The 27,770-nt window shown below is 30.7% G+C and overlaps 1 protein-coding gene and 1 non-coding gene across 6 annotated transcripts in view; both read left to right on the top strand.

Moving 5' to 3' along the window:
* Positions 1 to 27,770, top strand: part of Col11a1 (collagen type XI alpha 1 chain) — a 201,995-nt gene that overhangs the window by 115,890 nt on the left and 58,335 nt on the right. For all 5 annotated transcript variants that reach the window (XR_010049335.1, XM_063255044.1, XM_063255037.1 and 2 more), the window contains 7 exons: positions 1,118 to 1,171; positions 5,414 to 5,467; positions 10,170 to 10,223; positions 12,231 to 12,338; positions 12,718 to 12,807; positions 13,045 to 13,098; positions 25,816 to 25,923. Coding sequence is in view for 4 of the 5 variants with exons in the window: in XM_063255044.1 (XP_063111114.1) it covers positions 1,118 to 1,171; positions 5,414 to 5,467; positions 10,170 to 10,223; positions 12,231 to 12,338; positions 12,718 to 12,807; positions 13,045 to 13,098; positions 25,816 to 25,923 (522 nt within the window). In the remaining variant the exon portion in view is untranslated. The remainder of the gene's footprint in view (positions 1 to 1,117; positions 1,172 to 5,413; positions 5,468 to 10,169; positions 10,224 to 12,230; positions 12,339 to 12,717; positions 12,808 to 13,044; positions 13,099 to 25,815; positions 25,924 to 27,770) is intronic.
* On the top strand, positions 635 to 747 carry LOC111754377 (U5 spliceosomal RNA). The gene has a single exon (XR_002789069.1). It is a non-coding gene; the product is annotated as a U5 spliceosomal RNA (small nuclear RNA).

Raw genomic sequence — 27,770 nt, 5'->3', positions numbered from 1 at the left:
CGAAATTTGAATAATATAATTCATTGAACATCAAGCCATGAATGATGCATTTTAGACTGAATGCTAATGAGAATAATTCTTCAATAAGTTTCTTTCATTGTCTAACAAAGAAGTTTATATACAAAGAAAATAATATATTGATACTCTCAAAATATAGTTTAAATATAGAGGCCAATTAAATCTATTTTCTGTGAATTTTTGAAATACTTATTTCCCTGTTAGTTGTGTTGATTTTTTTAGTAAGTAGATATAACTTGAGACCATAATTTTAAGTGAAATAAATCAGACTTGCAAGTTGAAATATTGTACTGTTTCTCTTGTGTGAGAAATTCTAAGAGTAAATGAGAAGCAAAACGAAGGATATACCGGGTATTGGAAGCACAGAAAACGTGTTCAGATGGGAAGAGGAGCAATGGACTGGGGGATTTTGTTTTTAAAAGAGAGAATGGAGGGAAAATGGAAATAAAGCTTTTGTAAATGTGGAGGGGAAGAAGAGTTGAAGAGATGGGAGAATAATTGAAAAGAAATAGGGATCAAGATATATTATGTACAGGTACAAACTAAACATGCCAAATACGTACTGATGGAAAAATAAACAATAGAGATTAGAATTTTTGTTTTTCTTTTTTTTTTTAACTCTGGCTTTTTTCAGATTGTATAAATCTTTCACCTTTTACTAAAGATTCCCATGCAGAAGAACAACAACAAAAAAAAAAACACATTTCTTGTGGAATGCTATAGAATTTAATTATCTTCTCTTAGAATATTAGGCTTAGAATGTTTCCATCCAATATTAAAAGTGAAAAACAAAAAATAAAACCACTATGGTATTTCATGATTCATATATATTCTATATACTTTTTATATGATCTTTAAATATTTATTGTGCTCCAGAAGTAAAAACATTGGTGTAAAGTGCAATTTTAAATAGTGAAAAATCATCTGCTTTGCTTTGATTTTAACAACACTTACTATCATGTTGTATTCCATAGCTCTGTCTCTACAGTTAACAAGTTGTATGCTACCATGTATTTGTGTTATAAAAATAAAGTAGAAATATAATGATGTGTATTTTAAGATATATTGTTTATTTTTCTCTTCTGCTTTTTATTTTCAGGGTCCTCAGGGACCTCAGGGTCCAGTTGGATTCCCTGGACCAAAAGGCCCTCCTGTAAGTGTTTCCATGTCTCTCTGTCTTCTGTCCCCCTCTCTCTCTGTGGGTATCTCTCCCCCTACGATTGAACAGTATTTCTATATTTCTTGTTTTATATTTTAAATAAATTTTATATCTAAATACTAGTAAATTACCCATAAAATAAAAATGAATTGAAGGACTGAAGGTCACAAATAAATTTTCAATTTATGAAGTTCACAGACTGTTCTGCATATAATTCAAACATGTCTTATTAAATGTTCTTTTAAACTACATCAAAAACTTGAACAGTATAAATATTATTTTCTCAACTACTCTTCTACTACAAAATGCTTATTGTTGATGACATTAAGATTGTTACCACATAGTAAATGTTTGGTGAAATGGAATTTCTCTTTTATTTTCCATCTGCAAATAAATTCTTCCATTCCTGTTCAATTATATTTTCCTTAACTGCCTCCAATATTCCAATACTACTTATGTAACATTAAGGTTTATTTATTCAACATGTTTATGTCTCTAATAATGCATTTTGCTTAGGAAATGTAAAGTTAATTCTTGTGAAATTACATACTTTTATAAAATTTGTTTAGATCAATACTCTCTCGGTCTTTCTCTGTATCTCTGTGTCTGTCTCTGTTTCTCTGTCTTATCTCTCTCTCATTCTCTCTCCATTTTTTAAAATTTTTAAAATAAGATCTTGGTTTGCAGTTCAGGTGGACTTGAACTCACTGTATAGCCCAGGATGGTCCTGAACTCATGGTAATCCTCCTGTCTCAGCCTCCTGAATGCTGGAATTACATATCAAGAAATGATTCTTATCTATATTACAGAGGAAGATCATTCCAAACCATTATGAAACCATTACCAACAGATCAATACTCTCTTTAAAATAACTGTAGTTTTATAAAGCTAATTGAAACTTACATATTCAAACTTACATATTCCTAGAAACAGTGTGATTTAGTTGTTTGCTATTTGTTTCTTTTTTGGAACCTATTTAATTTCTTTAAATTAGAATCAAATTACCCATATGTGTAGTTCAGAAGTTCTGAAAATGTATTTTGTGGCCCAGCAATGTCAGTAGCATCTATTATATTGTTAGAAATGTGGTCTTACTTCCTACTCAAAACTCTGTAGTAGAGAGACCCAGTTCCTGTTTTAACATATGTTCCAAGTATTTCTGATTCATGCTGAAGTTTGTAAAACATTCCTTATGCTTGAACTAGAAAATATGGGCCAAAGTTTAATGAGCACATACAACTCACTGGTGAATTATTTATTTTGAAGTACAAAAGTGTATTAAATATTGAATTATGAGGCAGTTTCCACTTTTTTCAATAATTTTTGACACTGCTTAACACTGAACAGTTCTGCTTTATTCAAACATATCAAGTAAATGATTGCTATCTATATTACAGAGGAGGATCATCCAAATAACCTGTTATTAAATGTAACACTGATACTAACAGCATACGTTTTTGGTCCAAATATACTGTTCAGTCTGTGCTAAAATTCATAAAGAACCAAAACAAAGTTCTTACGATTGTGCGTATGTTTTTCTGATGGGCAGTTCTGTGTTTTCATACAACACGCATAGATTATGGTTAACCTCTAGAAGTCCATTAAGATATGCAACCTCAATATTATTCTTTCATTTATGTTCATATACATTGTTCTCAATTATTTCCCCCTGTAATATATTTTGGTTGTCAAAGAAAGTCATTGACTAATTTTCCTTAGACTTTTTCAGTTATTCGCTCATGTATCTTTCAATATGAGCTATTGATCTTACTTATCAATATGAGTTTATTCAATATGAGCTATTGATCTTACACTCATTTTATTTCCAAGAAGTATCAATAATACAATAAATGCCTATCCTTAAAAATATGCATTGACAAGACCCTGATATGCAGCGTAACTTTCACTGTTAAATAAAACACTGCACTTGTATGTGATTTTATAAAATTTGGAAAATAGATGCCTTCCTCATTTTGAAATGGAAGAAATTCAGGTGGTGAGGTAGAACTGATGTTGTCCTACAGACTGATTCATTTATCATTGAACCTAACAAAAGTTGTATATACTGACAGACACATGTAGATTGCTTAGATTCTTAGATTCTGTTCATCTCATGTTAATGCTTCTATATTTGAAAAGTATGTAGTCATCTCACTTAAGAAAAATTCTGTTTGAAGTGATTAAAATGTATAGCGTGACTTTTATGAAGAACATTTTATTTATCAAAGGAAAAAAGTCAGAACTCCGTATCAGCCAGGGTGGGAAAACATCCCTAAACAATCATTATAAAGTGTCTTCATAGCATTTCTTGCTATATCAGAGCACTTTCCTTTTGATGAATTTGTTTTCTTTTTACACCAACTGAATCAAAGGAGCAGCATATTTGGATAAATAAAATTCTTATTTTTGGATAAATTCCATAACTATTTTCAATTAATATGCTGTATTTTATTAATTAGTGGTGTGGAGCCATTACAGTTTTTTTTTAAATTAATTGCCTAATTTTAGAAATGTACACTTAGGCTAAGAAAAATGATGCTGTTGTTCTTTCATGAGCCCATTAACCCCATTGCCTCAGACTATGTGGAAACACCATGAAAAATCACACTGCATTCACACCAAGAGGACCTCATTAGATTTAAGATCACTATTTAAAAGGATTATAATTTTGTAGTTAAATGCTGATACATGCTATATCAGCAAACACAATCAGGTATTTAATTTTTATATTTCAGATTTGTTAGTACCATATATATGTGTTATATAGATTGCAAGACACATCATTGGAGACAAATTGCTATTTCGAAAAACTGGACTTGGATGAAGTCTATTAGCAGTTAAAGTATTTCAGTTTTACCTCCAAATTGAGCACAGACTTCTTCCATTTTCATATACCTAGTGACTAATGTGTCAATTTGTAGTATTTCTTTTTGGCAGAAAAATATTTAATTTACATCCAAGAACGTTTTGGACCTTTTTAAAAATAAGTATTGGTGTTTATGAGGAAAATTGGTTCAGAATTACAGATGTGGTTCTGGAAAATGTGAACAATCACTGGTCAAGCTGTCATCTTGTGAAACAGAGTGGCAGTTTTTAATTAAGGGTGATAACAAACAAGTCTGTCAGTGCTGATGAGGTCAGGGAGCAGAGCTGGTTCAGGTTGGGCATGCCAAGACTTCCCCGGAAGTATGCCAACCTAGAGAAAGCCTTGTTCTGATGAAAGAAAGCAAGCTATGAAAATGAGCTTATTCTGTAATAAAACCTTTAGTTCAAACTCATTCCATAATAATGAGTATATATATATATATGTGTGTGTGTGTGTGTGTGTGTGTGTGTGTGTTTTCAAATAAATTTAGGTGTTTCAAAATAAATTCACTCAGATAATTAACATATAAAGAGTGGTATGCAGTTGTCTTAAGAAGGTTATATTAAAACGATCACCTTCAATTTATCCAGAAAGGTGAGAAATATTTGGATTTATACCTATTAGTTATATTTTAAAATTTTAATGTTTTCCAAGGTTATATGCAATCTATAAGAAAGTCTAATGCAGCAGTCTATCTCTATAAATATTTAACATGTAGGAACTGTTTAGAGTTCCTTGCCTTAAGTACTTAGTTAATAACTTCATGTATCCACACATGACAAAAGATGGCACCCTTTGGCAGATTTGCTCTCTAGTTCTTAATTACTGCTTTGCTTTGAAAAGGGTTTACTTAAGAAAATGCTTAAGCAAAGTCTGCTGTGATGATTGCTAGAACTGTGCATAATAAATTGTTTCTTGCACTTCAAAGCAAAAGTAGTGTTCTTTCCTCTTCATTCTTGTAACATGTTCGGCTCACCACTAGAGGACAGTGTTTTCCTATTATTTGCGTTTCATTGCACACACAAATTAGGAACAGGTGATTATAAAAAGGGGAAAGTATTAGTCAATTACTGAAAACCAACATTTTTGCAAAAAAAAGTGTAAACAGATACAACTATGCTTTTGAAAGATAAGTTCAATTAAAATAAATTCATTTGGTATATAATGTTTAGAATAGAACTTTAAATATTGTTACTCGTCATATTTATAGAGTTATGTTAAATGATTATATGTTCACTTAACCATATATAAAAATGTGGAAATCAAAATCCAGTGTCCAATGAAATATAAAAACTCATCTGAAATATTCATACTGTAAAAATATTCAGGTAGTAATTATGTTTTAGGCTGTTTAATATTTGTGATTTCAGGGTCCACCTGGGAAAGATGGACTACCAGGACACCCTGGGCAACGTGGAGAGACTGTAAGTAATTCATTTTTTGATTGAAAATTTCTCTTTAGTACCTCATCGGTTTACAGGAGGCTGCTTTGTTATTCGCTGTTATCAGTTTGGGGACAATAAGGAGAGAATTCTATATACATAAGTAGATCCAAATTTGCAGCTAAGAAAAATATAGGGTGTTAATTGAAATGATTGTTCTCATTATCAACATCAACACTCTAAGAATGAGCTGATGGAGAAAGCCCCATTAATTTTCAAATACCAGCCCTAGATTGTCACCTTGATCCTTTCACTGAAGTCTTAGGAATACGTCCCATCTGAACTATCTCTGCCTCCTACCAAAAGGAAATGCTTTACTATAGATAATTCACATAATACAACATTCTTCTAACGTTGGACTAAATGATGAGATATCTGCTGATTTTAGAACCAGAAAGGTACATTTATTCTGGAAGTATGTCAAATGCATCCTCCTTATGTCAATTGAAAAATGTAGATTAAAAAATACAGTTTAACTTTATTTAAAAACTTTAAGGAATGTAACATTTTAAAATTTGTCTCAATAACTCATAATGTATATGATAATTTAGGCAGAAGAAAAGCTGGTAGTTCTGTATAGTTTAAGGATTCTTGTAGGTTTGTTTGTTTATTTAGCTATACTTTTAAAAAGTGCTGTCCCAGGGGGTTGTTCTAATTAGAAGTGCTCCTATGTCTGAGTGTTTCCTTGGAATCAGTTCTTGGCCCTCATGTTGGTAACTTTATCCAGATTTCTTTTTTTTTTTTTTAATTTTATTTAAGGAGAAAAGAAAAAAAAATAAGCAGGGAAAGAGTACAAGTTATACAGATTTACAGAAAAAAATGAACAGTAGGAAATCACTAGTTAATGGATTACATATTGTCATCTTAGAAATAATTGTTCAAGTCACAAAATTAAAGCTTGTAAAGTGGACATTCCATCAATGATACTGCAAACAGTTCTGTTCATTGCTCCAATAAAACTCTGTGATATCATTTTCTATCTTATACATTTAAATATACATGCAGTTATATAGTTTGGAGCACTTTCTTTTCCTCTCTTTTGTACCATGACTATTACACATTTTGGGTTTCATTGCTCCCACGGTTCTTATTACTTTTTTGGAAGAGAGTAAAACCAAATGTGACATAACAGAACAGAATCGGTCAAGTCAAAAGGGTGGACATAATAGATAATGTAAAAACATAATACAAGGTGATCAACAATGGTTACCATAATGCCTCCCGCTATCTCTAATAGAATTGCCTATATCGTTAGTTATAATACAATTGAACAAAACAGTAAAGAATAAAACCGACAAAACCAAAACATTGGAGACATTGTAGGTCTTCAAAAGTAGATAAAAGTTAAGGAAGCTACAATAAAATCTACCTTTGACTCCATGGTCCCCAATCACATTAGGACATTCTTCCAGCTTGACAACATAATTTGGAATTGATAATGAATCTACAGTTTTTACTAATTTTCTGCCGTGGGAGAAACAGACTGTCAGCAACACCCGATTACTATCTCAATCATCAAGTGACAATTCTTAGGTTACAACATCATATTAACAAGGCTCCAGATTTTGAAGTCTTGATCTTCAGAAGCAGAATCAAAAATGAACAAATGGGATCAAATTATAAAATTGTTGGGGTTTCTCCTTGGAAATGATAGCTACGTAAGGAGAAAAATATTGAATTCTCTAAAAGAGGAACCACACTCAAATTTTCAAATGTATTTATCTTTAAATTTTGTAGCCACTATTTAAAATGAAGTCATAAATGTAGAATATTTTCATAAAGTATTTTGAAGAAGAAATACCTAACAAATTATCACAGTAAAAATCCTTTTTGTTCTTTGATTTGATCAGGCTTCTCTTTCTGTCCAAAATAGCCATATCATATATAACATTTAAATTTAAACAAAGAAGAAAAATAGCATATTAGCTAATGTTTCTAAGAAGAGTGTTTCTATCTATTGGTTTCTCATGGGATAGTTCAGAATTATTTCTCAAAAGTTATATTCCTGGTGTCACATCCATTTTTAAGTGAATCACCTCATAGCCAGGAACTGTTCTTTCTTGCCTTTATCCATGCTGACTGGCATTCAAAAGATTTCCTCATGCAAGAGTTAAAATCTAAAGCTGGCTAAGCTTTGTTATAAATGTGTTATCCAATTTCAAAGAAGAAATTCTTTTATTATATTTGAGGTTTGTCTCCCTTCAGATATTATTCAGATTTGTCTTGATTTTTTTTGTCATGTTGAAGCTTTTCAAGTTGTACAGGAAGTATTAGAAATAGTTCCTATTACAATGAAATAACCCGTCTTTCTCTGAGACATCATGTCAAATCCAGAATTGATACTAAAATTAATTTAATCCTTTAAAGATTAGAATAGGAATTCTATTTTTGTTGAGATTAGCAGCATATTTTCCAAACTACCTATGGATTTACAACATTATTTGTTTTTCAGGGACTTTGAACGTTATATTAACTTACTTTAAAATTAAGTGGTAAATATAGCATTACAATAGGGAGTTTGAAACAAGTAAACTGCATTTTGAACTGTAAAGTTTTACTGTCCATAGTTTATTTGTCATGCCCTAGCATCAGATGGGTTAGATAATTGTAAACACTGAGTTTCTTGAACGAGCATACAGAAAGTGGTGCTCTTTCAAGTCTATCAACTGTACAAGTATGCTAGTAAACAATCTTTTTCTTTTTCCATTTAGGATGCAAGTGTGTGTTGTAAATTTCTGTTGAACTTTGTTCAATTAAATACTGATTTTTAATCAATTCATTTCAGTCAATTATTACTAAAATCATTTCTGTGAGATATTCTTGCTCTCACAGTAACTAAGAAAAGGAGCTTTATAGGATTTTATTTATTTGTGTTGTTTTTAATTCAGAGCTGCATTTACCACTTCAAGTCAAACTTGAAGTGCAGCCTCATTGGAGAGAATAAATTGTGCAATATAAAATATGGGTATCAAAGATAGATGAAAAGGTGAACATAACTAAAAATCTGAAATACATTTTCAAAGCAAAGTTTGTGATGGAGGTTGCAGACTGAGCTGTGATTGTTTTGAACTTTCTTACTGATAATGTTTGGCACTGTATGTGGTTAGCAATAAATTGATTAGATTTTCTTGTATAAGATGATAATCCTGGCTAAACTGAACAATTGAGTGAAACTGATTTGAAAATCCTGATCATCAAAGCAATTACAGTTCGAATCACACAAGTCTACTAGGCAAGAGAGAAAAAGCAGTATTTTGAAAGATTTCCTCAACTGACCCTATAATTAATGACAGAGTAAAGATCCAAACAAATCCTAAGATATTAAAAAAGGGAAAGAACACAAGAGGACTGTGAAAGACAGACACATTCAGCAAGCTACATGTTGAAAATATTGAAGAGAGAGCACTTTATAGACTGGAAATGTCAAATAGGCACTTACTGAATTTTAGAGTTTAGTACAGTTAGAGATTTAGAAATAATTTGGAATATGTGGAATATTTTATGAACCTAGATTTAAGAATGGGTCGTGGAGGTTGTTGTCATAATCCAGGAAGCAGTATACATGTGTACATGTGCTGTTAAACTCATATAGACACACATATATATGTGTTTACTTTGTGTTCATGTTTGTATATAAATTTGTAAATCTGATCAGTAACCTGTGAGTTTCTAAAAACTGAAATAAGGAAATTATGATTTTGATTTTAAAATGCTAGATTAGCTTTAGGATAATTTCCCTCAGATTTAATTGATTTGCTATTATAACTTATATAAAATCTGAATAGTTTTAAGAATTAGTCAATTTTAAAAATATATGAAATCAGTTTTTTTCTGTAGCATTAATTGCAATATTATAAGTACACATTCTTTTCCTTTTTATCTGCTTATAAATGTTACTTTAACTAATTTAGTCATAGACATTTGGAATATTATGGGGCTACTAGTTTCTATTTTTCTTGCTAATTTTATTATTTATAGTCTGATTATATGTTATAATGAGTAAAATTTTTGCAAACATTGTTTGCTTTATTTCAATTCTTTGGGAGTGTTTTTTTGTCTACTTGTACAAATATGAAATTTAACTTAACTCATATGAAAATAATTTGTCTATTCTAACAATTATATAGAACAAATAATCCACAAGAAGTCTAGATAAATGTAGATATCGAATATATTACCAAAATTTTTATGTAGCGAATATATTCTTTTCACATCAACCAGAATATATTTCAGTGATTGAAAGGTGCATTTCTAAGTCTGTTGGCTTTTAACAAAGTATGTTGATAAAGAAAACTGAAATGATTGCTAATCATATACCATGTTTTGTTTATAAATAGTTTGATATATTGTTTTAAATTATGAGATTTTTGGATTGCACTTGAAAAAAATGAATAAATATCACATATTATAGATTTTTACTGTGTAAAGAATCAGTGGACTATTTTTAAAGAATAAAAGAAGATTATCACTTATTTCATCCATAAACATTGATCATTAAAATTCCATATATTTTTTGGTTTGGTGAAACAGTGTTAAGAGGATATTTTTACCTCTGTGTGATTGTGTTGCCTTATTTTTTAAGTTTATGGTACTAACTATGATATTACAAGGTGAAATAGAGAAGGCAACAAAATTTCAATTAAAAAATCGGAGTATAATAACAGATTCTATTTTATTTCTTTAGGGATTTCAAGGCAAGACTGGGCCCCCTGGACCAGGTGGTGTTGTTGGACCACAGGTATTTTTATTTTTGTAGCAAGATTTATATTTATGTTTATATTTTCACCTTACGAACATCTGTGAAATCTGTCCATTTTCTCATGACTCAAAATATGTATTGCCAACATCTAATGCAATTCAGCAAACAATTGCTTAATTAAAACTGCTTTTCTGTTGCGTGTTTTAATAAGCAGGAAGAGTAAACATGAAAACATATAAAAACTTTGAAATGAATTTAACAGGAAAATCTGTCTACAATACTACCTACCTTTTAAATGTCTAATTAAAAAAACAAACTAAAATTCTTTATTAAATAGATTGGGTATTCAAAATTTAAAATCACAAAGTTATTTCAGTGTTTTTAATGTAATTTAGGTCTACAAGTATAGTTATATACTTTGATATAGTAAAATGTAAATATCTTAATATAATATTTTAAAAATTTAATATTTATATTATATTTTACATTCCTTTACATCTTTTGTCTTTATAACAATTAGTTATATCAAAAATAAAATACTTTTTTTCCTTGAGCATATGAGAAATGTTGGCAAAGACAAGTATGTGTCTCAGGAGAGGTGGCAGAAATTCTCCAACATTGGTTCAATATCTCGAATTAGGGATTGCTTAGCTACAGATAATTCATGTGAATAGAAAATAATCTGTTTATTCTTTGTCAAATCATGTTGAATAGACAGAACTCTTTTAATTTAGTCAATTGGAATTTTATGCGAAGTATTAAAACACATAGAAAAAGAGTCAGAGCAGTTAGGCAAGTGTTTTAATAATTTAATTATTTTCCATAGTCTATTCTGCACCTCTAATTAATTCTCAGTGTTTTGCAACTTTTACACGCAAACGTACACATACAAAAATACATGCACAGACACATACAGAGAGAAGTAGAGTCCACATCTTCTTTCTAGAAATCTATGTACCAGAGGTGAAAAGGTTTGGATTGAGTGGTCATTTTATTTCAAAGAATAATTCTTGAACTGAAGAAAATTTTTGTTTTTATAAGGGAAATTTGAGTGTAAGCATGTATACATTTTGGCTGATAATCCTTTTTGAGTGCTTATCAATTATAATTATATACAATATATATATATATATACCCAAGGCCAAAATGTTAAAATATGTAAAACTATGTTACATTTTTAGAAAATAACTGGGAATGGTATTATGCAAGCAAGTTTGGTAAAACATCCTACTGTTTAACAACTGTAGCATCTGGAATTTTTTACTTTATATAATTTTAATTTAAATCACCCATTTTGCTTTTTATTCTGAATGGAAATAGAGAATAACTGGTCACCATTCCCTATTTATTCTTGAAGGCATATTATACTGTAGTCCCACAAAACGGCCCCACTCAGGGGACATATAAATGACCTGGCATTTTTCACTTTGGCATTTGCTGCAATTTAAGGCGGCTGACTATTTGTTATAGCCTTAGGTCTCAAAGAACTGCTGGAGCAAACTCACTACCATCAGGATCTGCCTGCCACATTCTTTAGACTTCTCAAATGAATATAAACTATCAGTAGGAAAGTTTCCAGTGCGAGGAAACTCCCAGGAGAACCACTTCTGTTGTGTGGGTACCCAAAGTCCTAGGCTTATTATCATACAATGATTCATTGAGTACCTGCCACCCTGGCACTAGTAGCTCTTCATTTTTAAACTGATTTGACACATTACAAAAAAAGGAATGTAATTAACTGTACTTATAAAGCAAAGTTTTAAATTATTAAGGCATTGAACTTGCCTTATTCTGAAGCAAATCTAGTGTTAAACAAAACAAATATCTTTGTAGAATTTATACATTCCTCTTGTACCCATGGCTATTAAGGTTATATATAATCATTTCAGCCCTTTATCAGAATGTTACTTCAGTGCTTTATGGGAAGAATGTCATGAAAATGAATGATGGTTATCGTTTTTTCTGAAAATGAGCAATATTTGAGTTTGCAGTTTACCTGCCTAAAATAAAGAAGCAGTCTAATGTGGTTTGGTTTCTATAATTTAGGGACCCACTGGTGAGACTGGTCCAATAGGTGAACGAGGGCATCCTGGCCCTCCTGGCCCTCCTGGTGAGCAAGGTCTTCCTGGCGCCGCAGGAAAGGAAGGTGCAAAGGTATGAAAGCTCAAGGATATTTTTAGCTCAGAACATTCATTTGCTTTTCATTGTATTTCTTGTCATCTGTATACAGATATTGTATGTTTTATCAGAATTTAAATTAGAACCAGGGAAATATTTAGTGTGACATTGTTGTACTATAAAACATTACTGAATAATAATAATACCAGTTAATTCGTTGACCAAGAAACCATGCATTTATATTTGTATATATGTCTTTAAATACTATTACTTCATTTTAATGTATGTGACATTTCATACAATATTCCTAATCCCAAATGATATTAAAATATAACAGTAGATTGCAGGTAGCCTTATTTTGTTCATAGAAATGTATATAAATTGCTCTTTTTTGACTGATATGTATTGCTTTTAGGGTGATCTAGGACCTCAGGGTATCCCAGGGAAAGATGGACCAGCAGGATTGCGTGGTTTCCCAGGTGAAAGAGGACTTCCTGGAGCTCAGGTATAGACAATGCATCTTACGCGATGCATTTTCTCAGATCTTAACTAGAGTCATGAGTAATTAGAATATACATGCAAATGCATTTGATTGTCATTATATATGTTATATATATGTATAAGTATTTATATTTCTATCAGGAAATATTGCCTCCTGGCATCTAATTTTTATTAATCATATACTTTCTATTTATGTTCAATTTACATTTATTCATATTCTTTGTTTTTTCACTTTCCCCAGGGTGCACCTGGTCTGAAAGGAGGAGAAGGTCCCCAGGGCCCACCAGGACCAGTTGTAAGTATAGTGACAATAAATAGCTCTGCTCTCCATGCTTGCAAATTACAGCTTTTTTCATTATTCTCATGCGGTGATCCCACAGTGTGGGAGATAAAATAAACAGTGTCAATCAAATTAGTCAATGCCTGGTTCCTACTAATTGGATGCACTAATGAGTACAGAAACAGAAGGGTTTAGAGTTGGAAATATTTTCTTGTGCTCTGATAAAAAGAGCTATATTGCTTCTTACATTTCAAGTGAAATATATCAATTATGACTAATAGAAACTCATGGCCATATTCATGAAGTGAATATAGTTTGTATTATTTTATTTCATTTTCCTCTTTCATTTAATAATCATAAAATAAGATTCAATGTTATACATTATCCACATTACTTTATGTAATATGTAAAACATTATGAGATAATTGTCAAATGAGTAAACATCACAATTTTGCCTTAGTTTTTTCTTCAACTGCTCTGAGACATACTGAATACAGTCTTCATTTTTTATCTGCAAATTCACTTCTATTGTCATTGAAGCTCTAATAGGTCACTATGAAACCCCCATATTTAATTGTCCTATCTCAATCTTGGTCTTATTTGCCCTACCGGAATAGGTGAAAGTTGTCTGAAAACTCTTTTCCACTTTCATCTACAATGTGTTGAAGTCATGTAAGTCCTACTTCAAAACATTTTTTTAATTTATTCAGTTTTCTTTATTTTTGCCAGTATCCACTTCATACAGAGTTTTTCCATTTTCTTCTTGACTTCTAATGTCTTAACTCATATCCTTGATTTCAATTTTTACCCTTTCAGTCAGTCTTTTCCATTAGTTCTAGATTTTATTTTAGTTTAAAATAAAACTATGCCCTCATTTGCCTCTGCCTGTCTTATGTCCCCACTTTGCCTTCAGAAATCAGACCTTTTCTCATGGCAAAAAAAAAAAAAAAAAATCATCTTTACAATTTGATGCCAGTCACCGTTGTCTATTTTATTTTCCTTAATACCATCTTTTAATTCTGTCTGCTTAATGCACTGAATTTCTTGGGTCTCAACCACAATAATGTTTTGTACTTTGAGAGAGTATATTTTGTACTTTTCTTTTATTAAAGTCTATTTTTACCTTTTCTTCTTGGCAAAATTTTATTCTCTAACATGGAAAGCTGGGATGTTTACTCTCAATAAAGTCCATGATAGGCAATTTGTTGCCAATTTTAGTGAAACTTACACCCAATTCCTCCTCCTTTCCTCCTTCCCTCTCTTGTTACAGTTTTGCGAGTCTCCCTGATCCTTCTGCACTACTGTAAACTATTGTGTTGAAAGGAAGAGAACCAGAAGAACTTGTATTCCAGCTCTTTAATATTTCTATAGAGTGTTATAAGCATTGCCTTTTTGAATGAATCAAGTATTAAACTGCTTGAACTAACCCACAGGTCGAGTATCTGTTGACTACAGATGTTGTTCCAGGGACTAATGAGTTCTTAATATTTTTTTCCCTGAATTACAGTTTATAAGGAGCATAGATTTGCTTCACATTTCTGTATTACTAAAGAAAAAGTGAATTTCATCATTGCATGAAATACCAATAAACTAAAACTGAAAGACTTGATAGTGGATTTGATTAGTTAACAAATTTTAAATTGAAAGTAATATTTGTGAAGTTTGTATATGTCATAATTATCCACCATTGAGTGTATCCTTTCTTTGTTTTTGAAACCATAGAAATCAAATATATATTTAAAAATCATTCACGTGGTACATACATCACATTCATTTATAAATATATTTATATCTGTTATTTTTCCTTATCTCCATTTTCTCAGACTTTTGGGCCAGGCCATTTGTATCTCATTTCTGTAGCACCCTATTGAAAAAAGATGACTGAACTCTGCTGGATATAGATGCTTTACTCTTGTCTTATTTTTGGAGAAACTATGGCATTTAAAGCAATATAAATTAAATAATATCTTTAGTATATGGGAGATTACTTTATGCAAAATTCCTTTTGTAAATTTTCTCAGAATCATCTTCCTAACCAAATCTTTAGAAATACTTGTAATTCTTTTTTTTAAAAATGTGATTATATCTATTTATTTGCTTATTTATTTTTGATCTTTTAAAACAGATTCTCACACAATGAACACACTGTGTAGTCCACGTTAGCCTCCCACTCTGGGCAGTTCTCCTTCCTCAGCTTCCTAAGTGCTGGAATTACAGACATACGCCACCAAGCCTGGTTGCAAAAATCTGGATTTCTACTAATTTATTTTATATTTTGTATGGTATCTTTAATTTTTTTGTATTTTATGGTACAAAGATGAAACAAAAGTTCATAACAAAATAATAGGAGAATAACACTAGTTAGTACATCACATGTTGTTATCTTTAAAGTAGTTGCTTGGTGTAAGATACGGGCGTGTAAATTTCTGTAATCAAATTTAGAAGAAACTCCTTTTGAAAGAACTAAGAAATACGAATGGTACTACTGACTTGTATTTTTTTTCCTTTTCTCTACTGTTTTTTTCCCTTTTCACCCATCCTAGTTCTTTTTTCCTTTTGAATAATTTCTTCCCATTTCACATTATCTGTTGTACATTTTAGAATTTATTTGCTGTTTTAGTTTTCATACCAGAGGGGCAATATGATATTTATGCCTGTGAATCATATTTATTTCACTTACGAGTATGTTTTCAAATTGTATCCATTTACCTGTGTCTTAATTTCAGTCTTCTTTATGGATGAGTAGTACTCCAAAAAATACCACTTCTTTTTTATCCATTTCTTGGTTAATGGGCATTTGAGTTGTTTCTGAGATTTAGGTATTATAAACTGTGCTGCTGTAAACACAGGTGCACACATATCTCTGTGCTATGATACTTTAAATTCTTTTGGGAAGATATCCAGAAGAGAAATAACTGGCTAGAGTGGGGCCTGTAATTCTAGCTTTTTGAGGAGTCTGCACACTGACTTCTACAGTGGTTGCACCAGCCTACACTTCCACCAGTGGTGGTGGAGAGTTCCTGTTTCCTTGCATCCTTTCCAGCATCTGTCACTGGTTGGTTTCTTGATGATAGCCAATCTTTTTAGGGTGAGTTGGAAACTCAGCGTTGTTTTAATTTGCGTCTCTCAGATGATCAGTGATGTTGAATGTTTTTCATGTATTTATTAGCCATTTGTATTTCTTCATCTGAGAAGTATGTGCCTGTTTTAGGTTTGGGTCTCTGAATTTGGAGGGCCTGATTTTTTTCAATTTTTTATATGTTCCAGATAGAAATCCTTTGTCTGAGGGACAAATAGCTGAAATATTTTCTCACTTTGTGAGTTGTCTTTTCACTCTGTTGATCATTTTTGTTATGCAAAAGGTTTTTTATTTGTATGTTTGTTTGTTTGTATCTTTTTTTTGAAAGATGACTTTCCAGTTGTTGATTCTTTGAAGTACTTCCTGTGTAGTTTTGGGTTTTGTTCATGAACAAATATATCTTCAAGTTTTCTACCTATAGTTTTAGTGAATTTCAAAACAAAATGTTAAGAGAGGAGCAGTGGTTAATATATTGTGTATTGGTATCTTCAAAATATTTGTTCAGATTACAGAATATAAGCATGAAAAATTAAACAATGAAAGCACAACCATTTTTGATGAACTAATAGAAATTAATAGTATGATTACCTATTATATATATGTGTATTCATGTATATATGTATATATCATATATATGTATGTTCTCTATCATTGCTTTTATCATGTATAACATTTATATGAAGTTTTCTATCATCATTTTTAGTTTTTTTAATAAAAAAGTTAAAAGTACCTTTGAAGACATAGAGTATGTAGAGTTCATGAACAAAACACAGAATGCACAGGAAATATTTCAAAGAATCAGCTGAGATCTCATCTTATTAAAAAGCTTTTGCACAGCAAAATAAATCAACAAAGTGAAAGGACAACCAGATGGTGGAAATATTTTCAATCAATTGTCCCTCAAAGGACTTCTATATAGAATGTATAAAGCCTGAAAATAATCATACCCCCCAGATTTAAAAATCCAGTCCAAAAATGGGCATCTGAGATAAATACTCACTTCTCAGATGAAGAAATACAAATTACATATAAATATATGAAAAAAATCCTCAACATTACTGGTCATTCGAGAAATGCAAATTAAAACAACACTAATACATATTTTTCCCTTCTTTCCCTTCTCCTTTCCCTCATCCCAGTTGTTCTTTCCTTTTAAGCAGTTTCTTTCACTTTCACTTTCACAATATCTATTATACATTTTGCATCTTACTGTTTCAGTTTTTTACACTAAGAAGACAATACAGTGTTTATACATGCAAGTCTGATTTATTTCAATTATGAGTATGGTCTCAAGTTGCATCCATTTACTTATAGTTCTTTCTTTATTGCTAAATAGTGCTCCATTGTATAAAAATATCAAATCTTTTTATCCATTCCTTAGTGATAGGCATTTCCACAGCAATATATGTGCATCCATGTTTATAGCAGCACAATTTGTATCTTTGATATTTCACTCTTATTTTCTTTAACCACTATACATGATGAAATTTACGTCTTTTGCATTTTTTCTCAGAAGTCATGTAGTCAATATTAAGACACTATAGAAAAAAATGCATTTTATGAATCTTGTATAACTTTTGAGCACAAATCACTATTAAAAATGCAAATAATTTACATAAGTTAACATATTCACTATATTTTATTTTCATTAATTTTTAAGTCCTAGATAAGACCCATTAAATTGATTCCATAGCTCACTAGTAGATCATAATCTGAAGTTGAGGAGAATATTTTTCTATAATATATATTTTCATATTTTTAATACTTGGTTCCATATTCTTAGCTGTTTTTACTGCTTATCTAATTCTTATTTATATTCTTTTATACCTTATGTATTCCCTGTAAGCTACTAAAAAGTTTTCTCTTTTAGAAGGATCACAAAGTATCTGAATATGCTGATTTATTAAACTGAAATTATATACAGTCATAAAATGGACTGTTTCTACAGAGACGTTGTGGTTTACTGAGAAAGACAGATATGGCCTCACTAAAATAGAACAGTAAATATAAGTGATACACTAAAGTATAGGCTATAGAACATAAAGATGAACGCATTGATTTTTGCCTAAAACAATTTATGTGTAAGAGAGTTGGAGCCATAAATAAAAATCATTTTTATCCATGAAAACAATTTATGTGGGTGTCTGAGTACTAAATTTAATCTTAAAGGGCTTTTCACTGTTTTGGTCCTCTTTGTAAAAAACAAGTATTTCAAGTTATATTCCTTTAAAGATTTTGCTACTAGAAACAAATGCGTATTCAGAAACATTCAGTAGTTCTCCCATTAATACTGATAAAATTTTACCAACATAGTGTTGTCACTTTGGGCTTTAAGATCTAGAAAAAAACACAAGTGCTCACTGTATGCATGATGATATATCTGAGAGCTGTTAACGGAGGGCCGTCCTAGTGAAGGCACATCTGCTGGTCTCAGTGGGGAGAACAATTAATTAGATGATTCAGTGCACACGCAAGGCAGGAAGCAGCAAGGGTCCAGACAGTAAGAGAAGAAGACAGCGCAGTATTTCTCCACAGGCTGAAGATGAACTAGGTAAGAGTTTTAATGTAATGGAAGCACACCATATATGCACATAGATCATGCAACAAATTCTCTACTTGTTGTTTATAATTTCATAAAATAAAATCAAGGAAAATTTCTTTTCAAAATCTTCCCTTTTTATTTTCTCCAGTTATCCAGTCATCAAAAGTGTTTTTTTTTACTCTTTAAAATGAGATTAAAGTTAATAAGAGTTTGCATGCTCTTCTTATTACAAATCTTATTTCTTTTTTCCTGAGAACTTTTTTTCACTTTTTCATTGATTTTTACTTATACGTTAAAAAAAAAAAAAAAAAAAAAAAAAAAAGGAACAGGCAGTATTTTTAAGAGGATGGCACCTGCTCACTTACTGACCTATCTACTGCACTTTCTAGGATAATGCGTATTTTTTGTACTGCAGCACAGGTAGATCTTTGTAAACCATATCAAAGTAGGAAGATAAGTAGAGATGTTCATGAGGACAGATGATCAAAGACTGCCGCTCCATAAGACCCCTTTGATCTTTCAGATTATGCTTTAAATTATAGCAATGCTTTACATTAGGTATGAATTTTTAACTCTTGTGATCCAAAATATATTAAATACTATCTGGAGAGTGAAATACCTTCCTGCAACATTTTGCATGAAGGTCAGTATAGTCTTTAAATTACAAGGACACCCATATTTGTTTTCTACTTGATAACTTTTGTATCATAAGAGCTTTCTGTGTTTGTGTTTCTAGTCTTCTTCTGTTGGAAGCATTTTATCTGAATGTTGATGAGATGATTGACCTGTCAATGCATTTATTTAAAACTGCTCTTCAGAAGCACACAGTGAAAGTAACTGATAAAATGAGTATTTTAGTGCTCTTCTCTATCTAATGATTAGAGACATAGTCACTGTCATCACTGCTCTGAGTTTATAAGCTGATTTTATCACCACTAGTTTCATTACCAGTGTACAGGATAGAAGAAGGTGCTACAAAATTTAGGAAAATGGTGCTGCAGAAGGGATAAAGCTAAAACAAAAGTTAAAAGGGTAATGAAATAAACTTGAATTCTTCCTTTATAAAACCATGTTCTTAAAAACAAGAGGAAAAATCATGTTTCCTGTAGTGTTAATACTTAGCATTATATAACAGAATACTTATGATTATATGGTCACTATAATTTGTATAATTCAGCAGTACTAAGTTACTGTCTTTAGAAAATGTTTTTATTAGTAAAATTGTATTTAAAATTTATAAAAAAATGTTATGGGATACATATAGTTAGAAAAATGTTACTATAGTGAAACAAATTGTTGTATCTTTTATTTCACTGAATTATGTCCAGAGCAACTAGGAACTACTTATTTAATAAAAACCATTAATGTGATCAGCTTTACCAACTTTAGTCTTCATGTTGAACATTAGGTAACCTAATAACAAACAGCACATGCTATGCTATTAAGTACCCAAAGGAAATGAAAATAGCACCTCATAAAGGTGTCTGCACCTGTACCATTGTTGGAATATTATTCACAACAGACTAACAAAGATCTGGAAACAATCTTCAAGAATTTTCAAATAGTCATGTATCTATTACTGCTTAAATCCAAAATTAGGAAAATAGTATTTCTATAGTTTTAGCATTTCTTGTACATATTCTTTCCAGTGAAGCAATTGTGATATGCAGAATATTCATCATTTCTGTACCGAGGTAAAATGTTACATGCAATAAACCCTATGCTTACTTTAACAATACCATATACCTTCCTTAATTTTTTCTTCTATAACTTCTATAATTATTTGAGAATATACATCTATTTTTAAAATACACACCTGCTCATATATCATTATCTAACATTCATGCAGTCATAAATGCATTGTTTAAAGACTTAAAATATATCCACACTTTAAACAACAGAACACCTGTTGACCAACTATTTCTCTATTTATTGATGAGAAAATTGATCCATTTGCTCAAAAGATCAGAAAGCTATTGGTTCTATTGCTGGAAAGAGAAAGATCACATGTTCAACTGATATATTTAAGGACCAGCTGTATGCAGATAACTGTCCCAGGTGCAGAGGTCATTAGGTTTATCCACGTGAACTCCAAGTTTGTGGAGATGATCATCATCCATTTAAACCACTGTTTAACTGTACACATTTTATATATACTCGTTCAATTATCTGATAATTATAAAAGTTGCTTTACTTACTATTGGTAGCTATACAGCAGTGCAAGCATTTTTATCATTACGGATGCCTACATTTTATAGAAAAAATCATATGCAGTATGAATGTCTCAAGGGCTGGTACCTGCTGTCCTACATTTTTATCCACAGTCAGAGTCATAAGAAATTAGGTTCTCATATTTTTGTTGAATGTGTAAATGAGAACTTCCTTTAATATTAGTTTAAAGTTTAATTTAAAAACAGAGATAGGTCTTCTCAGTGGTTCAGCTAAAATTAAAGGATTCATAAAGTTTATTCTTTAAAAATTGGCCTGGGAATGTTTAAGATTTACATTTTGTTATATATCATTGCTTAATCATTGGTATCATCAGAGATTTTCACTGTTCATTATTTATACATAAAATAAAATCACTGCAGAGCATGCTGTTATTAAAAATATCCAGGCTTATCAAAAGTTTGGAGTAACTAGTATGAAAGGAAATTGCAATTGTACCTTAGGGCACAAATATACATTGAAAAAGTCTCTTCTTGTTTCCATCATTTGTTTCACAGTTTATGAGCTGTGACAAGGATCATGAACAAATTTTAAGTACAGAAAAGTAATATATTTTTGTTATTAATTTTAATATAGGTTCCACAAGAAAGATGGTAATCTATAATTTAATCTTATGAATGCTCCAAGGAAGAAATTAAAATAGTTATGCTTTGTAATGAAAATATAGTGTATGATATCTATAAACTATGCACACTGATGCATTCAAGTTAGCATTCTGACTCTATTTGAGATATACTAAAATAATTATTTGAAGTATCTTGATTAACTTGAAATGTTAAAGTAAATCTATCAATTTAACATTCCTTTTTTCCATAAATGTTATGGTTTATTTAATGTAACACATCTTCCATAATGCATCCGTTAAGGCATAATACATATTTCTTTTTATTTGGAAACTGTATCACCTACAGGAACTATGCATTCAATTGATACTTTGCAAATTTTGAAAACTACATGTAAGAAGTAGCCTGAATGTTTTAATATATCAAACATGTTTACATATTTAGTAAAAACACAAGTACATATCACTAATTCAATTATGTTCTATATTTACTGTTCTTGATGCACACAGAATGTTTTATTCTTTGAGACAGTTAAAGACAGAACAGAGATATTTATGGGAAAACTCAGTGCTAAATGCTATACCATATTAGATCAATTAAAAAATAATTACAGTGAACATGCACTACTATGACAGACTATGTACAGAATACTTAGAAATATGTCTCTATCATCTATTTTTCAAATAGATACAAAATTTTTAGTAAGAGTATTGTTGACTTGGTCCAAAAGAATTTCTACATTCTTTAGAGTATAAGAAGAGACCTAGACCAAGTATAAATGTGACCAAACGTAAAACCTGAGATAACTGTCAGAAAATCAGTAAGACAGTAATATGTAGGAAATATTTTTTTCAGATTAGAATGCTAAAATTTAAAGTTAAAAACTTCTAAGTGTTCATGAATATTTTTCTTGAAAATAATGGATACATTTTCAGGAAGATGCATCAACAAAATATTTCAGAGTTCAGCATCAATAGGAAAGAAATATTTAAATTTTAAAATCACAAATGCAGCATGATAAAAAAGCCTCATAGCATCCCGGGTCATGCATGCACTGAATAGTAAGCCAAACTGAAAACACTTCTTTGGTGGAGCTGAAAATGGAGTGACTATTTGAATAAAGGAGAATGCTTTCATCAATTTGGAGTTTTCAAACCAATATGATTTTTCCCAGTAAATGGCTACATTGTGCTATATCGAAAATAACACAATATGTTCAAATTATGTGAGTATAAATGTCATGGAAAAAAGCTTGCTGAATTATAAAGTACACAGTTGCCAAAAAATTTGTAGTAAATCAGGCCACATAAACCTTGAGCCTCACAGCATTTACATGAAATATATGAAATTATGTAGGTATTAAAAAACATCGTACATCCAAAGTACTTTGCACAGTGATTGGAAAGTAGTATTTTCCTTTTATTAGCTTCCACACTCTAGTCACCTCCTCTTGTATCATGTTAGCCTCATGTTTGTCTCTATGATCTGCCATGATGTCTTCCTCAGGTAGTTTTTGACAGTTAAGGATTTAAATAGGATTACAAAGTAATTTCAGAGCTTAAATGATTAAAATTATACATCCTTTTGTATAGTGAGTTACGTATTAAAACTCTTACAGTTTATATATAATGTTTATTTTGCTTTTGATGAGACAAGTGGCGGTGATAATTTTCTGTGGCTTAGACGTGAAATATTAAAATAAAAAATGAAATAGTTATCTTTTATGTACATTGATCAGCTTTCCTGGTAGTGATAGTTTGTCTTTTGGCATATTGAGTTCATCTGAATGAAATTGAATAATTCTTCTTGCATTATATGTTTTCTTTTGCTGATTTTTTTTATTGCTAAGATATATGATTTTACTGCTTGACTTTCTTCTCATTTTATTGATTCTAGGAATATCTTTGCATTTCTCTCATTTCAAGAAACTTATTCTTTGTGCTGTTGCTCTTTTCCCCATTTCCATTTTCATCCTTTATTTTTCTTCTCCTTTCTAATGAATAATTTCAGACAAACATTTGAGTCATTTTCACCTATAGGTCTGCACTTTTTGAATGTAGAACATTTAGAAGACTGTTACTACTATTTTACTTTCGCACTGGTCTCTGGAATTTATTTTCTTCAAATTTTCCACTTTGTTCACAGTTATACCACTTGCAACTAACTTTTCTCCATTAAAAAACATTTTATTATTAGATTAAAAATACATATTGATGGAAGTGTAGATGCATTTTATCTGGAAGATACTAATTGAATTTCTTGTACAACTATCTTTCAGCATGTGAAATACTTGATGGATAAATATGTAATTTTCACATGATGCCTCATTAAACATTGTACATGTGAAGAATAATTTTAGATTTGTCTTTATATGTTTACATATACAACTCAAAAATTCCAGCCTTTATTTAAATGAAGTTCAAATTTCACAGTTTCTTTAATCATATTTTTGGCATAGTATTTCCATATTATTGTAGTTTCTTATACCCTGCAGTTACAAAAATTACAACAGTATTCAATTACTCGAAGAGCAATAATAACAAAAAGGAGATGAAAATCACATTTTCTTGTCATTCTAATCTCTTATATTGTCAAACCTGCATCCCTTCCATTTACTTTATTTTTTTTATCATTCAAGTAACTAGCTAAAAATTATTTTATATAGCTGGTAAATATAAAGAAAAAAGCATCAAAAATTAAAAGTGAAGTTTTCATCAATTTTTCATAATCTCTGTGTATTTCTGTGAAGTTGAATTTGGGTTAAAATGAATGCAAGTTGATTTGAAAGAAATTCCAAGTATATAGCTGTTGGGGATTGCTGATGTACTCCTCAGAAGGAAACAGAGGGTGTCTCTGTGAGAAAGCACTGACTACATTCGTACATCAGGTTTTCTTTAGCCAGTTACATGATTCTGGGGACAGTTAGCTTTTTTTTTTTTTTTAATTACCCGGGATCGATCTCACAACATTAAGCTATATCCCTGGCCCCTAGGACAGTTAACTTGTACACCTAGGTAAGACTTGAACCACAAGTTCTGCTACACTGTGGATTTATTGAAATTTTTCAAAGAGTAGGAAAAAAAAGAACTGATTTGTAAACTTTAAAACACTGCATAAATACAAATCATGGATATTATTACCTTTGTTCTCATAGTCCTGAGTTATTAGCTTCTAAGCTAATTAAAATATAAATTGAGGTAGGTTCAGTACTTCATATTTGTGCAATAAAATGATTCTCAGTATGGGGAAAATAGATTAGCAAGCACATTAACGGTTAAAGAATTAAATTTTCCATATTTCATAAATCATTTCCTCTGTGAATTTTGAAATCATATAATTACATAAGGATGTTAAGTATTAAAGAAAGCTACTAATAATAATTTTCCTAGTAAAATGAGGTAAAACTATTTTTACATTTTATTCATTCATGAAATAATGTAAAAAAAACTAAACCATTCATTTTGTAAACAAATCCAAACACATCATGAAGTTGTACTTTATTAAATACAATTAGAAAAATTATATTTGAGCTTTCTTAACTTAGTAAATATATGTTTATATTTCTTTTATTCTTTCACTAAATATTGTTTTGAAATTATTGCTACATAAAATTAATGTGAAGGCAATATTCACGAGCTTATTTTTAAAAAACTTTACATGAGATTTTGTAAAGCAAATTAATTACAATATATATGACATATTTTTTAAACTTACTTGGATAAACCCAATCAGATAAAATTTATCTACTCAGTCTTCATAATAGGACTCAATGATTTTTGGAGTGTTTTAAATAAAGTTAAGTACTTATTCTCTGGGGAAAAAAAATCCAGATTCTGGGTTCCTGGTTATCTAACTTGACTATGTGAACAATTATATTTGAGAATTTCTGAAGTCATTTGATTTAGCAGCTTTAAATTGAAACTCAGCAATCATTTAAAGAAATACCAATGCAGGGAGTATATTCTGCCAATCTATTAAAATATAAAATCAAAACTATGATACATTAGATATATTGAATGTATGTTTTATGTTGCACACAATTGTAATAAAAATTTTTAATAAGACATATAAAATATTAAATATATAATATTTAAAGTACTTTTTCATGTCATCAATCTTTCCTAATCTCAACATTTGTACTTCACATTGGAACTAGAAATTATCTTATCAGATAGTGGTTACATCAATTCCTTTTTGAGATCATAAAAAGTTACTTTGATAATTTCTACCACTCTGTAAGATTCTATTATTCATTTAGTGACTCTTTCATCAGCATCTTTTTTTCCCATTATTAAAATCTTTCTTTTCTTTTGTACCAGGGTTCACCAGGAGAACGTGGATCCGCAGGTACAGCTGGTCCCATTGGTTTGCCAGGGCGTCCAGGACCCCAGGGACCTCCTGGTCCAGCTGGAGAAAAAGGTGCCCCTGTAAGTAATCTCAGGAGAGGATATATTAAATTGCTGACCTCCACAAGTTTTCACTTTTTATTCTGGAATATTAGCTCCTCATAGCTCACTGCATTCTCTCTGCATATGAAGACACCTTTCATATTTATAATAGAGAAAATTTCAAATTAAATTAAATGAGATAACATTTTGCACACATTATAAAGCCTAATATCAGTGAAGGAATTAGATATTATTGTGGTAATAATATCTCATTTTGCTCGTTTTAAAAAAATAAAATTGGAATTTTTGATTAAAACTACACCTTGCTGCCTTATATTAGAAAAGTGTGGAGTTTTCACACTTCTTGTGTTACTACTTCTGCATCAGTCATTTCCATAGTCTGTGACTGAATGCCAGGGAAAATGGCTGCTCCTTTTCTGTCATTTGGTTTTGGTTCACGTGAGATAAGAGAAACATCTGACCAATTATTTCATATTTATTTGGTTTTAAAATATTTACATTTTAACTATTATGGACTTTATCCTGCCTACTAGATTTATATTTCTGTGTCAGGATTTTCCCATTTGTGTTTCTGTCTTTGATTTAATCATTTTCTAAATAAAAATAATCTTTCCTACTCTTAGTTAAAAATTACAAACTAATTCAATAAATGTAAACAAAAGGTACCAGGCATGATGTAAACAAAATGTGTTTAATCTTTTTGTATACTTACACAGTGAAGTTGAATTTGATAATTCAGAATACTATTTTATGAGCTGTAGCAAGTGCCTTGCATTTATTGTCCATATATGTTTCTCTTATTAATTCATGACAGTATTAAGGTGTTTCTAGCTTTCTACTGCTATCCCAGAAACTCACAGGCTGGATAATTACTGATGAACAGAAATGTATTGACTCATGGTCCTCGATACAGGAAGTCCAAGATCCAGAGGGCATTTTCAGGAGGGGCTTCATTCTCATGTTAGGAGGGGTGTTGTCCATGTCAAAGAGAATTTGATAGAGAATGAAAAGGGCTCGGCTCCTTTTTATAACAAATCTGCTCCTATGAAAGTGAATCTTCCTATGACAACGTCATTCATTCACTCATTCTTTCATTTCTTAATTAGTTCATTCATTCATTTATTTTGCCTACATGTTCTGATCACCAGCATTAGTCTCCACATTCTAACTCTGTTTGAGGATTAATGTTCCCAAACATGCTTTTCAGGGAGCACATCCAAAGCACACCTCCTTATTAGTAACAAAAAAATTCTTGTAATTTATCATCTTTCTAAAACAGTTGAAATTTTAGGGTCAAGCCATGACACCTTTTTATATAACTGACAGACAAAGCACTTTTAAAGTTTTTCTTAAAGACCCGTATGTTAGAAGGTACTGTATACTGGGAGTAGAGGGAAAGGATATAGATTCAGTCTCTTCGGTAGAAGTGTACTCAAAAATCTTGGGCACATATCTTGTGTCTTGTTACCATACTGTAAAGAATGCATCCAGAGAAAAGGAATTTATAATGCTTGTTATGTTTTATGCATATTGTGACTATCCTAGAGAAGTCTAGAGTTCTGTGAAGATAATTTGTTTAACATGGAGTTTTAAAGCAGATAAATGCTTTATGAAGATGTAAAATGTTAAAAGAAAGAACAGAATGGAAATGCAGTAGGAATAAATTATAAGAAATTCATTTGATGAGACAGAGGAAAAATTATTGACAAATGAAATTTGTAGAAGTAGAATTTGAACCTGGAACTTGTTGATAACTGATGAAATTATCATTTGGGAAGTTGAAAGAAAATGTGCTGCTCACCTGTCCTCTCTCAGGTTCACCAAATACAGCTCCAGAATGTGCATTCTATTATTCTTTCATTTAA

This window comes from Cavia porcellus, unplaced genomic scaffold (assembly GCF_034190915.1).
Source record: "Cavia porcellus strain 051 isolate PalLab524CR breed Dunkin Hartley unplaced genomic scaffold, mCavPor4.1 scaffold_1, whole genome shotgun sequence".
NCBI classification, from domain to species: domain Eukaryota; kingdom Metazoa; phylum Chordata; class Mammalia; order Rodentia; family Caviidae; genus Cavia; species Cavia porcellus.
The sequence above is the reverse complement of the archived record's forward strand: the minus strand, read 5'-3'. Positions and strand labels throughout refer to the sequence as shown.